This window comes from Sparus aurata, chromosome 5 (genome assembly GCF_900880675.1).
Source record: "Sparus aurata chromosome 5, fSpaAur1.1, whole genome shotgun sequence".
In the NCBI taxonomy this organism is placed as follows: domain Eukaryota; kingdom Metazoa; phylum Chordata; class Actinopteri; order Spariformes; family Sparidae; genus Sparus; species Sparus aurata.
The window spans coordinates 31,749,241-31,763,653 of NC_044191.1; the positions used below are offsets into that span (position 1 = coordinate 31,749,241).

The following is a 14,413-nucleotide window of genomic DNA, read 5'->3' on the forward strand; positions in this document are numbered from 1 at the left end:
TGGAAAATGCTTATCTATATATCCCAGAGAACTAAAGCGACGTCTTCAAATTGCTTCTTTCGTCCAAAACCCAAAAGACTCTTCATTTACTTTCATAAATGACAAAGAAAAGTGGCAAATCCTTACATGTAAGAAGCTAGAACCAGCTAATTCTTTGCTTAAAAAACAACTGATTATCAGAACATACGGAAATTAATTTTTTTTTGCATCTTTAAATACAATAGATGAGAACAATCACTTCAAAAGTTGCCGTCAGCTTCATCCTCAAAAAAATTGTTTTTGTTTTTAAAAATCAGTGAAGTAAAACTAAAACTCTAAAATATTTCTAATCTAATATCTACTTACAACAAACTTCTCTTACTACCACTTAAATGTTTTAACACCCAAAATCATTTTACTTTGAGCATGGAACATTAAAAGCTGACTGAAAAATGCCTTTTGGTTGCTCTTTCACAGGCAATGGGAACTGTGGTCAAAACATACATCTTAAACCTCTTCTGTTGCATAATAGCAGGAAGAGGGCTGACATGGAGAAGCCACAACATGTGTGCTGCTTTCTGCTGAGTACCCAGTGTGGTGAGCTTGGTCTCAGCCAGGAAACCTGCTTTAATGTCTTAACATGCTGAGATAAGACGGAAGTGGCATCTCTGTTGTGTCAAGACTTCATTCAACATGCTGTACTGAGGTTAAAAAAGCACTGTGTGCTTTAAAAATACAATGACGAAGAATAAAGAGGAGGAAGTGAAAATTTAGGTGAAGGAGATGCCAAGAAGCTTTTTTTTAGCTTTAGTTGTGTTGAAGACACTCAAAGAAGAATGGCAAGATAGACTCAATGGAGTTTCAAAGAGTAAAGACAGACCAGTGGGAGAGGAAGCAGGTGGCGTGTAACACCAAGATCGATGTGTCGGCACGGCCAACAGTGGTGGGTGGGACGAGCAGTTTATGGAGGGAGTGTGAGTTTAGAAAGGTCAAATCCATTATGAGACAGCAGAGGTCCCAGCTCACAGGGACACTTGGGTGTTACATTTGGAGCAGACAGAAGAGAAAGAAGTTAAACATAGACGAAAAACAAAAGCAAAAAAAAAAAAAAGGGGGGGGGGGGGAGAAATGCACCCAGAGGACAATTTTTGGCAGGTTGACTACTTGGACAGCCTCAGCTGTTTGTGATCTCTGTGAGGAGCTTGGCTTCATCTGGCAGCGATGTTTGTTATGTTACAAGACAGAATCTGACTCTGATCGCTTTCTCTCCATCTCCCTCGTCTTCGGGGACCGAGCTGATCTAGCAAAATCGACCTCTGCCGGCACGCGCTTTTACATCCGAGACAAACAAGGACAAGCGATTCGATGCGCAGCCGCTGCAGAACTAATTGATGACAATAATAAGCATGCCATCTGTCATTTCATAACATCCTTTCATGAGCTCAGGAAGTCGTGCAGGGGATGAAGCGTACTCTGATTAATATAGTAGGTGGTAGTATTTAGAAAAATGTAGAGGGAGTGTGTTTTGTTTTTTTATTTTATCTCTGTCGTTTTATCAGTTAATCATTATAATCTTATTGTGAGTCATGAACTTACTGGTACATTCATTTCCAGGAGATTATGTAGCTGTTACTGAAAACTTTTGTGTCTCAATTTATCGTCATGTTGTTGACTGGTGGAATAAAACGAAGGCTGCATAAAACTGGAGTCTCCTGCCCTGCCCAGAAAGGTTCATCCCTGGCTTTCACAAAGGGGAAAATGCATCCAAAAAGTAATTAAGCGTCAGTGTATTCAATTTGCTGCTCAACTGAGAAACATTTTTACATCTTACTTCCTGACTTCTTTAACAATTCTACAATGTTTTCCATCTGTTTTCAAAGCAGAGTCTGCCCCCTGAATGAGATCTAATTTTGTCTACTGTCCACAGCCTCTGTCTAACAATAGATATCCTCGACTCATCCACTACAAATCAACCAATATTCACCAATGAGCTGCAGCACTTCTATACAGCTGCATCTGATCAGCTTAACACATGTGTACAGACAAACAACATGCACACACATTCCAGAGCACATCAGCGTAAATGGACAAAAAAAGCTGCATACTTACAAGAGGAGAAACTGTGCCTTATCCCGCTTCTTTCCGCCCGCAAGACTTTGCAGGACTATAGCAACGTTTTAAGCAGAAGAAAACGAGTGGAAAAAGGAGAGGGTCATTCCATTCAGGACTAAAACCCCGCCGGATGAAAAGCAGAGTAAAACGGCTTACTGAGAGTGAGAAGAGGAGGAGAGGGAGGAAGAAAGAGGGAGGAAGGGAGGGGGCAGGAAAACCAGACAGCGAGCGAGAGGGTGACTGGGAGGGAGAGGAAGCGCGAGTGCCGGAGCGAATGGAGGGGGAAAAAAAAAAAACAGGGAGACGATCGGGACCAAGAGATAGTGAGAGAGAAGGAGGGGTGAGACAAATGAAGCTCAGTCCTCGCACTGTTTCAGGACCATGGACAGAGCACCACCTCTTACTGTAAAGGGAGAACAGCAGTGAGGATGTGAGAGAGAAAAGATTGAGAGAAAAATAACTCAAGCGAGAAGATAAATGTAAACATCTGGTCACTCACACGCCAGAGTAACCAGAGTCAGTTCAAGTGAAACGTCACTCGAGGACTGCCAGATTGACTCAGTGATCAAATGCTGACGCAGATCAATGAACTGCTGTTGTAGAACTCAAGATACACATCAGCTTTCATGCTGGGCACACAGGGTGAGGTTCGGGAGGAGAGCCTCTCATGTGGATCTGTAGCTGCTCAGCTTAATCTCCCGCCTACCTCAGCTGTATCAGTGTGAACTCAACTAGACCCCACAGAAACCACCGACTGGCTGACAGGGTTTCAGCATCAATGAATTCCTCAATTATTTTCCACCGACTTCAAATAAACTGCTCCAGCAGGACCCAGTAAAAATTCACTGTCCAAGCAGCAAATCTTCCCTTGTGTAAAATTTAAAATAGGAGCCACCACTGGAACAAGTGATTCAACGTGCCGTGATCCCACTTTCACAAGCAGCAGCAATAACAAAGCAGGCGAAACCCCAGAGGAGAGGCCGTGTTGAAGTGAAGGGAAACACTGCCACCTGCTGAGCGTTTCCCCTCAGACTACAGACAGCAGCTTCTGTAAACTGTCAGAAATCCAATCTAAGGCTAAATTAGAACAAGATGCACTCATTGAAGGACAGGCAATTTACAAGAGAAGGCTTACAAATGGAAAAAAGCTGCTAGATGTGACAGCAGTACTAATGAGAAATTGGAGTAATTGATTCTGGTTCAGGTCAGGTGTACATAGAAAAGAATCTTGTGGCTCTCCGGCAAAGAGAGAAGCAGAGATTGGAGCTGGAACAGGAGTGCAAGACTGGATTCAATTCTGCTGTTCAGATGGAAAAGAAGATAAAGGAACAACAATCAGAAACTGTAATGAAACAACAAACGACATCAAGGATATCAACTTATAACTTTGGTCTCTATCTACACACATGATGTGCCAGGAGTTTACACTGTGCCCCTTCTGAGGAGATCGATACGAGCTCTTTGTTCCACTGAACAAAGCCGAAAGAGGACGGGTTAATGAATGTGTACGCACCCTGATATGATCCGTGTCTGTCTCACTTCACTGACAAAGGCGGATATACTCCACAATTATCTACAAATTAAACTTTGACAGGCAACATATATAATCATTCACTGTGGCACTGAAGAATTGCTCTCTGTAGCAGTTGAATCAAGAGATACTTCATTTTCTCACACAGTGTCCCTTTTCTCACATCCTCTTAAATCCTCCTCCCACACTTAGCTTAGCTGTGAAAGGAAATGTTAGAAAAACACAAAGACACTCGTGTTCTTCCTCTAAGCTTTAAAGCAGTTACTGAGTCAGCGCTTGAACAAAGTGCTAACAATTGACTGCGTCATAAAATAAAAGTCTAATGCGTGACAAAGCAATTACAGCATTCATTCAATAATTGCGAGAGATTGGACAGAGTATTAAGCAAACAGTTCAGGAGGTTCTGAGTGACAGCGTTTAAATCTGCACCGTGCAATGAAGACAGCGGGGACCCTGGTGTGACAAATGGACTCAGTCGAGAGCATCTCAGATACACGGAGGCAGGTGTGTGTGTTTTCAAGCATTCAAATGTCAAACCTTTGCTCAGAAGAGTGGGATGAAAACGAAACAGTCAGTGGCTCAAAGGCAAGCTGGTCAACTTAGAGGACCGCTTCGCTTTCATAGCATCAGCGTATAATAGCCATCATGTCACATCTGAACTGAGGCGAGGTTGCCTGACATCAAGCTGCATCAGGTAAAGCTGCTTTTCACGACATTTCAAAAGGACACAAAACATTTTTTCTAATGCTTTTTGAGAGATTTTCCAAATTTTCGTCAATTTCTCAGGTAATAATGCATCTTGATAGATTAAAAAAATAACAAAAAAAACAGGCATATTCAGGTGGCTGGTTTCTATTGGTGAGTATAATATGATGTGGACCCAAGTAAAAATCTGGATCTAGCGTATTTAAATGTGTTTTATTCAGTACTGAATTAGGCTTGAGGGAATCAAAGGGGGGCTTGGCAGAGGTATGCTCGCTAGTAATCAATTAATCTGATTAATCATTTGGTCAATAAAATGTCAGAAAATAGTGGAAAATATCCGTTCTAGTCTCTCAAAAGTCTATGGTGAAATCTAAAATGCCTTGTTGAATTCAACCAAAAATACAAAGATGTCCGCGAGAAGGCTGAAAACAGCATTTTGAAAATACTTTAATGATTAATGGATTATCAAAAATAGTCTGCAATTATTTTTCTGTCAGTCATCTATGCTTCAAATTGTTGCAGTTCTTATTTCATCATTTTTAAATCACTGGATCCTGGAATGGGCGCTAGGATGTTACATTGGGTGTAAAATTAAACATCGGCAGAGTGAATGTTTAATATTTCTGTTTTTCACACTTAATCTGTGCCTGACGAAGGTTTATCTTCCACATACATCAGGCTAACAAGGCAAACAAGGCAAACAATGAATTAAGAGGGGGCAGTATACAAAAAAGAACAGCAGCTTGTGGTAGGTGTACTTGACACCAGACAATGCTGCAGAAGATAAGCAGACACACACAAACAATCACAAATCAAATATGTGGGTATTCCAATAGCCTACCCATTTCTAAATATAAAATACCAACCTTGCTCCCCTGCTTACTGGAGCTGGTGAACTAAAAAGCACTCAGATTCTCCCACAGTCTATATTTGGTGATCTGACTTTCAAATGGAGGCCAGAGGAATATATAGCCTGTCTAAGCCTCTATAGACCCTGTCTGCTGAAGACTGAGGCAGGGAGGCTTTGGGATGACGCCAGGGTGAAATGTGAAGAAAACCGGTCCTCCCAGGCTTTTCCCACAGCCTTTGACCAGCGACCCTTTATATAACCATACAAGAATGAATCCCATTTGGAAAGGAGACTGTCTTGTTGTCAGGAGGCTGCTGAATGGAAGCGCAGGTTTTCACAGCAGCATTAGCATACTCAAGCTTGTTTTCCGACTCAGCTGAGCAGACAGCGCTGCCCTCCTCTGGCTCATTCTGGAATCTGAATTACAGTATGAAAGGAGCTGACACACCAGCCGTGCTGAATATGAACTGGCAGGGGACACTGGAAAATGTTCTATATTCAAATATCTACGCTGGTCAGAGGACCATGCTGACCTTGCTGCACACACCTTTGACATTTCAGGAATCTTGATAACTGACCTAACAAAGCAAATACACACTCTTGTACTGTATGTTTGCCCAAAGACTGCCGTTATCAGCTCAGCCTATTTATCAAGGTTAAATTCTGGCCATTAATGTCTTGCGTAAGTGCCTTATGGGTGTATGACGCTCTTACAACTTGCACTTAGACTATATAAAGCATGCCATGCACTGCTTGCTTCAGCTGCTCTTACCAGACTGATCGTTCATCATGCGTATGGCTTTAGCTTTGGCCAACTCCAGTGCTGTGACCCATCTCTGCCTCTCCACTTCCGTGCTAGCTTTCAGGTGGTATGTGCGGCCGCCGCTGCTCAGGACAATGTTGCAGGCGTCCTCTGTGTCGATGTGCGCCGTGGCCAAGTTGATTGTTCCACGACACGTATGGGCCATCTCTGCCTGCGTCCTGCAACAGAATACCAGGCGGAAAGAGAGACTTATTTGTCATACCACAGATGGGATGGTATATTTGACATTCATACGGCCAACAAGCACAAGCAGGGAGGCAAGAAGGGACAGAGAAATGCTCAACTATTATATAAACATTCACTTTGAAAGCCAAGCAGCACTTGAAATACTTATTTCACTAAACACACATGTTCTCTGTGGGCACAGTCATCCAGTAATGAAATCTAAACCTGCATTAGCTGATGTTAAAGGAATAGGATAGTTTGAGCTTCTAATTCACTCAGCGTGACCTGCCTGCCCTGCTGTGAGAGAACTGAATGTGGGCATTCTGTGTAGCCTCCACTAAGACCAACTGTTGCACATTCAGTGGGCCACAGTAGTCCAGAAAGCAAGGCCATTGTCTCGCTCCGAGCCTCTGTAGTGAACAGAACCAAACAATGAATGACAGTGTGAACAAAGAGAGAACAGAGTGTGAGAGGTAGTAGAAAAAAAGTACGAGATAGTTGGGGAGAGAGCCAAAGTAGCAGAGCAATAGATTAGAACAGAGAGGCATGAGAGTGTTGTACGTACACACACTGTGCAAGTCTAAGCCAAACGCACAGACTGTGTCCAAAGATCGTGCAACAAAAAACAATGTCTGCATGACAGTGTGGACGGCTGTAGCAAAAAGTGTAATAGTTGCTGTACCTCATCTAAAACAGAAAAATAACACTTTAAACCTTAGACATTGTGAGTTTTAAGGTTTTTAAATAAGGTCTTTGACATGAAGTACATGTTGAAGTGAAAGAAGGTAAGTTCAAGAGAAATGTTGCATTTACAACTGGGTGCTAAGAAAGCTGGCTGGCTGACAGTCTGTCACGGTCAGACAAGCTAAGCTGCATGGACCATCACGGCCCTCACAAAGCTGAGCACATGCAGTGCACCCCAACAGCCACAGGCTGCTGATTTTGCTGATTAACACTCTCAACCAGAGAGCAGCATCTAATCAGTGAAATCACATGCTGTGGTGGATGTCTAAACAAACATTTTCCTAAACCCTCATTGTCACATGATTACCCATCCATATTTTAGAAACAGCCACTTTAAATCATGCAGCCATGCAATCATGTGGACGCGTCTGTATTTGTCTGTGGGTGTGAACTTCAATCCATCCATCCACTCGTGAGCCCTCACTGCCAAGAGCAGCTGTTGCTCAGTAACATCGAGCTCCACACCGCCTCCTGTCTCAGTCGACACTGACATGATGGCTGCCGCCTTATTAAGTCAGAGGTAGAAGTGAATTTTTAAGGTCTGCCAGGCAGTGATTTCCCTCCCACTGCTCCTACTGGCTGAAGTCAAGTCTTGTAAGAATGCCAATCCAGAACAAGCGCTTCAGTGTACCGCTCTCCGGCTGGCGTTCTGTGCACATCAGTTGTACAGACAAGACCGCACTGGGGCCATGCGAAGCCGTGCGGAGGGCGGGCAGGGATCCTGAACAGCCCGGCTTCCAGCCGAGCCCAGCCGTGCTCAGCTGCAGAGTCCTGGCTGTAAGTGGGTCAACAAAGTGAATGAGATGCTGATGAGTAAGATGAGAGTCCTGCTGATCGCTTCTGCCCTGTGGGAAGGCGAGGCCATGCAAAGGCCATGAAATTGTACAGTCAAGAAAACTACAAAAGCTGGGAAATAGAGATAAGGGCTACAAAGGCGATAAGGTACTAAGGCAAGGTGAGTAGGGGGCAGCTGAGGGCATGAGAGAGATCCTGCAAGTTGCGCTAAGCCAGGAGAGAATTGCAGTGCTTTACCTTTCAGTCCCATGTGCACACATCGTCATAAAACACAAATCCACCGATCTGGAGCATGTAATGACAGAACAACAACCAGTGAACAACAAAGAACAGACGGCCACAAGCATGAGGAGACATTCACAGAGAGGCAGAGGAAACAGGGCACAGTACCCAGAGCATGAGAATGCCGACGGGTTTTGTTGTGACTGGGGGGCTGAAATTTCACAAGATATGGAGGGAGAGAGCCGGAGAAACGCCGGGGAACGTGTCATGCTGAAGACAGAGGGGAAACATAAGACAAGAAAACCAAAGCAATGATACTGCAACATGCATAGGATAACATGACCTGCTGAGAGACTGAAACAATGGGATGGAGAGAATGTGGCTGGACTCCCTGCTCTCTTTAACGTCACTCTGCTGCTCTCACCTTCACGGAAAAAAAAACACGTAGACCACCCGGACAGGCTCGCACACAAAGACGCGTTCACAAGCACACACACACACACACACACAGTAGCCGGGTGCTAAAACCAACGAAGAGCCCATTAACAAGATTAGATCACAGCATCCACATTTCTTGCTCCAGTCACTCTGCTGATGTGCCAGGCCAGTAAACGGGGTTCAAGCCAGGCTTTACCCTCCAGCTGGGCCCAAGGTTGGCGAGATCAGCACTCTCCCTCCACGTCTCCCTGCAGCCAGGAGCCGTGCGTGCCAGCAGCAACACCATAACCTGACTCTCGGAAAGGGACACGATGGTGCCGAACCCCCAGTGAGCACTTAAATTGATACTATCTAGTTACTCTCCTGCAGCTTAGAAGGAAACGTGTCAGGACGACTCTACTACAAAAGACCAGGTCGGATACACTGATAGGGCAGCTCCAATAGCACTCAAGGCTTTAATGCCCTGTAATCTTCCCTAAAGCACCGAGCCAGATTTATGCTAAGATGTGGGTAAGTAAAAGCGAGAGTATTAAAACTGGGAGGAAAAGTCAATTAAGAAATTAAAAGTGAAAGCGGTTCAGCAAGAGAGAGAGGACACAGCTCTTATCACATGTCCTCGTGAGAAAGCAGCAATGGGGCTCTTTCTGGGATTTAAACTAAAAACGACACAAGGCTGACGTGGAATAAAAGACAGCCTGCCTTGCAGTGTCGGAGCCAGAAGTAATCAATAACAAGTGCAACGTTGGATCTCTGTAAAACTCATTACAGTTTAACAGGCACAAGTGCTGAGTGTGTCAGTACATCCACAGAGTCAGAGCATTGATTATGGTCCCCAAATGGACTTTGGCTTCTCAGCAACAAGTTAGAGGACTAAGCCTTTGCTTTGACAGCAGTCGGCTTTGGGAATGAAAGTAATCCCTCAGGTTATTGGCTAGATTTCTAATTGGCAGTCGGTTGCTATTGATTTAAATAGGAACTGGCCTTTAAGAAAGGGCAAACAAATACAACTGATCAATGCATGTTGGACGACATCAATCTGACGAGACTGGCTCTAGCTTTAAAGTGCATCCTCTTATGATATATCCATCCATATAGACTTCATTGAATCCTTACAGGGCTACAACATCCAATACAAAGTAAAACACTGACAATATTATTGTAAGCAGCAACTTAAGTGTTAATAAAATAGTGCCTGGTAGTATAATAGCATAAGGCTATTTATAACTAGCATTTTGTCTGCATGCTCGTCTAATAATTGTAGGACAAGAACAAAAATGTTCTGCAGAGCGAACATCTGAGATCAGCACAATTATCACTTGACATGCAGTGAAGACATTTTAATTAACATGTTGTCACATTTGTCTGTTGTCATCCGTTTCCCTTTTCCTTCACTCACAATAGAAGCACAGACAGTCGGCCCCGAGAAGGCTCAGACAGAACACAAAAGCCTGAAGTCAGACAGGAACAATACGGTCTACCATGAAGACAGGGGTGGAGGGGAACGCTTCACTGCATCTGTGCTCAGATGTCGACGGGCTACCTTTACATCAGGGACAGCAGTCACCTTACAACATAATGGACTATTAATAGAGGGCAGAGGCAACAGGCGTCTTTCCTTTCATCGCCAGCTAGGGCAGGAGTGCAGATTTGGCTGCAAAACCTCTGTGTCAGATAACAGCACTGACAACAAAAGACAATCAGGCTGCTTGAGAAAGTCTGGCACTGGCCTGCACGGGACGAGATGGCCTCCACATGTTGTTTTCAGTAAGCACAGCACAGAATGTTCTCTATCCAGTCTGAAAATGTATGTTTTTGCAGAGTGCATTTATGGCCACAGGAGCTGCAGGGATGCATCATGAGTCAAAATTTTTGCCTTGCAGCCAGAGGAGCCAGACCCAAATCCCCGTACTGACAGCGATTCACTCTGTAGAAGAGCTTTTAAATAAGGTTGCTGAAAAACTGATTTTGAACTCTAACCGCTCAACGAAAAGATGACATTTGAAACGATGATTCTCCTGGAGGGAGCAGCTGAGGATCACATTCATTATTTTTAGTACTGCATGCAATTAAAGTTTGCATTTACACAGTCGGCTTGGAATTAGGAGATTTTCTGAATCATGTGTCATGTCTGATGGTGTCTAAACTTCCAGGTGAGAGCTCTGACTAATAGCTCTGTTAGGTGTTTCAAAAAGGTTAACACCAGTGGGTGCACCTTCTGAACCCTTTTAATTAGAGAAACTGGGTCAGACAGGGTGAACAACTGTTGCAGCAAATACGCCATCTCTCCCTTTATGTGGACCATGCAGACGCCATTTACGGTGGCTGTCCGCTTGTCCCCAGGGGATGGATTAAAAGTATAGAATATGTTTAACTATGTGCTTGGCATGACTTTATGTGACCATTAAAGCTTCTTCTTTTTCTTCTACACAGTAATGCATCATTAATTGCTTTATTGCTGCATCACAAAGAGCCAAAGGTCTAAATGTGAGGTCTATTCGTGTATTGACAAAACTCCTTAGTGCACCAAGGGCAGTTTGACCGCAGAGGCGATACAGCAGAGTCCTTCACTATCGACAAAAGCAATTAAGCGATGGCAAGCGAGCTGGTTAAACATGCAAGTGCTAGGCAATGAAAGCAATGAAAACAATCAAGTGTGCGTGTGACGAAATAATCACAACTAGTCTCATTCTTTTCCCAAATTTTCTAGAGCTTTCAACCACATCTAACCGTCTTCATCAGGTGGCTCAGGTGAAAGCTGGAAAAGTGCTGGGAAGTGCACATTACAGCTATTTTGTCACACAAACTGTTCCCAAGGTCAAGGTTGCACTCTTTCAGACTGGACCATGTTACAGTCATTCACCTGGCAGTGAGACGATAATGGAACCCCACAGACATTAACATTAGACTGATAATCAATCAGTTGTAGCTGGAAAAAAATTTCGATGTTGTTGTTTCGATTTGTCTGAGTCATCCAAGCTGCTCCTGAGTCCTTAATGTTTTTCTGTGGTCTGGAGTGTGTGAAGTGCGGAAGTACTAATATGTCCCCCAGCCGGCTGACATGCTTTATGATCCATTCATTGTTTATGTGTTGTGCCTCCCCACACACACACACACACACACCTGTGGAAACATGACTCCCTTGCAAGAAGCACCTGAGCCACAGGTGTTTCATTGTGTAAAGCTAGCGTTAGCTCAGAGCTAGCAACTGCGTGACCGGAGTGAAGACAGAATGATGATGATGATGATGATAGCGACCACCTCTCACAAGCTATCTCATTACAGCCATCATACGGTAGAACCGTTAGCTTGGCTCAGTGACGTTAGCTGAAGCGATGACTGAGTTAATGTCGTAAAATTATAAAATTATATGACGCTGACATGGAATTAAAAAAGTTGAAAGAGACATTTACATGAAACTTAACAAGGAGGACGTCAACTTTACTAAATTGACGTTTAAAGAGCAGAGAAGTGTCAGTTAGGAGCGGACAGTTGTGTTTCCAACTGCCATCAGCCAACCGACTCGGGCTAGCGCGCGCTAGCTCAGTATGCTAACCAACGTCTTTGCCTACTAGTCACATTTCTGACACTTTATTGAGTTAAAAACATTAATGCTAATGCTGCTATGTGTTTGTCTGTATGTGTCAGCATCTGTCCGCAACATACAGCCAGTCAAAGCAAAATGTCTACGTTTCTGTCACTGTCAGCAGCTTGAAGTAAACAGACAGCTGACTCGGTTTGACAGCTAGCTTTAGCCTGATGCTAGCCAGCTGAGGCAGCCAGCTGTAGTGATGCGCTGACACAGAAACGCTGGAGGACTGGCTGTGCACCCAGTTGGCGTCTCTTTGGAGAAATGTGTCACACTGCGTCGGGAAAATTTACCTGTAATATGAAAGCAGACCATTGCTGAGGACAAACCACCGCCGCTGGTACCCTTTCAAATAGTTGGTCCATTTAAAAAGCCAGCCTTTGTAAGTATCCGACCCTGGTGCCGGGGCCGCGGCAGAGGCGGATGCCGAGCCCTTCCCTTGCTCGCTCATCCTCCGCTCCGCCGCACGCCGAAGGGCGCAGGATAAACCGGGGACAGCGGGGGACAGGGACACTACCCCACCGGGACTACCTGAGCGAGGACCGGCACTGAGGAATGAGCTCGAAGGAGGAGGGTCCGGTCCAGGGCGAGAGAGACCACCGTGAACCCCGTTCACATGACGCCGGAATGGACACCGAAGGCAGGACGAGAAGTGATGCCAAAACACTTTGCTGATGCAGACTGCAGAGGACTCAGAGCACAGAGCTGCACTGGATAGAAAGGAAACTCCTTACATGGCCTCTGTGTAAACTAACAAGGCTGCCACCAAATCCACCCTGATCTCCACGAAGACGGTGCCAGACAGCCAGTGTGAGTGATGTCAGGGAGGAGCGGCTGCTAACCGGGTCATTCATGAAGTGTGGACCTGAATGGAAATGGCCGCTCTATCAATTCACGTCTATGATTCACAGCTGCGCCACGTGACGTTGTTATCTAAACATTCCTAAACATTTGACATGCTGCTGATCTCAGGCCCGCTGCTGTCAGGTGAGCTGACACATTGGAAATACGCAACAAACACCTGGCCACACAGTCATAATAAATATTGATTGATAAGGATGAACAGTGATGTTTAACGTCAGGTGCCCCGTCACTTCTTTCACATTTAGGGGGCCCCACCTGTTGATTGATTTTTGGTAGTTTCCTGCATCATTAGGGTAATTTAATCTCAAGGCTCTCTTATAGACCAAATCCTATGTCAAGATGTGGTATCAAAAGAACTGTTATTTCATATTCCCAAATGAAGCTGTATTTAAAGGTGCACTATAGTTTTGGGGGAATTAGATTTAAATCAGAATAGAAGGATCATCACAGACAAACTAAATTAACAAAACCCTCTTTGTGCTCATGAATGAATGAACAGACTGACCTTAAGGTGACTATGAGGAACGTGTTTGACAAAAGCGGTACAACGCCAACACTGGCTGTCGGAATAAGCTTTGCCAGCGTGTGTGCCGGCGCGTGCATTTGTTTTGGAAGCGCATGGTTCATGATAAGGTGATTTATTTATATGGGTGTCTATATGTGATATATGTGATCGGACCCACAGGCACGGTCTTTTCGCTGATGGCCTCGTTGCAGATCATTTATAATCATCAGAGGAATCACCGGACTGTTTCACAAACACTTTAAAGTTAAATTAGTCCCTTTAAAGGACAACACAATTTCGTACTGTTCAACTTTGTTTATATGTGGCGGACCCTGCCACCTTTCTAGCTTCAAACGGTGTCCTGGGGATCTTGTCTTCTTCTAAGAACAGCTTGTTCAGTCCGTTATGCATAAAGTAAATGTTTCTGAATTTGTATTATTACCTCATTAATATTGTAAATATTGAATTCTGAGTTTGAATTTCTTCTCCAAAAGCTACATAGTGCCCATTTAATCAAATAACCACAAACAGACTGACACAGAATACACAGGGTCATAGAGAGGGGAATAAAGGGATCAATAACGGCTCAACAACAATCTCTTGTCCCTGATCTATATCACAGTTTAATGTGGCAGATGGCAGTTGATCCAAAGAGCTGTCATCAGTAGGCTTGCAGGTTTCAAGGTAAGGAAACTGATGGTTATCAAAGCATGTAGGTTTCCTTATCCACAGTATTAAGTTCCACTAAGGCCGGGGTGATGTAGTGATGGGTCCTCGAGTCCTCTAAAGTTCTGGATATATCTGAGTTTTTTGAGACTTTGTGGATGATCTACCATAGAGGACACAGTTGCAGTTATCCAGTCTGGAGGTGAAGAATGTGTGGGTGTCAGTTTCTGCAGCTGTGGAAGAGAGTGATGGATGGAGGCAGGCAATGTTTTTGAGGTAAAAATGAGAGGGTTTGGTGCAGTGTAGCCATCAGCAATTAGGGAGACATTGTGGGTGGATTTGGTTTGAGTTTTAGGTCCAATAATCATGATTTCTGATTATAAAATTTCAGTTTGAGGAAGTTGAAGTTGAAGCCAGGATTTTATTTC

The 14,413-nt window shown here is 44.2% G+C and overlaps 1 protein-coding gene across 2 annotated transcripts in view; it reads right to left on the reverse strand.

Annotated features, from left to right (window-relative positions):
• The window catches only part of osbp2b (oxysterol binding protein 2b), a 49,347-nt gene extending 36,742 nt beyond the window's left edge, over window positions 1-12,605 (reverse strand). Inside the window, exons 1-2 of one of the 2 annotated variants that reach the window (XM_030416466.1) lie at window positions 12,482-12,605; window positions 5,950-6,158 (exon numbers count right to left, since the gene is read on the reverse strand). In XM_030416466.1, the coding sequence (XP_030272326.1) occupies window positions 5,950-6,145 (196 nt within the window). In that variant the 5' untranslated portion in view covers window positions 6,146-6,158; window positions 12,482-12,605. Of the gene's footprint in view, window positions 1-2,088; window positions 2,343-5,949; window positions 6,159-12,481 lie in introns of those variants that run through there. The other variant, XM_030416468.1, reaches the window with a different exon arrangement.
• Window positions 12,606-14,413: the final 1,808 nt, after the last annotated feature.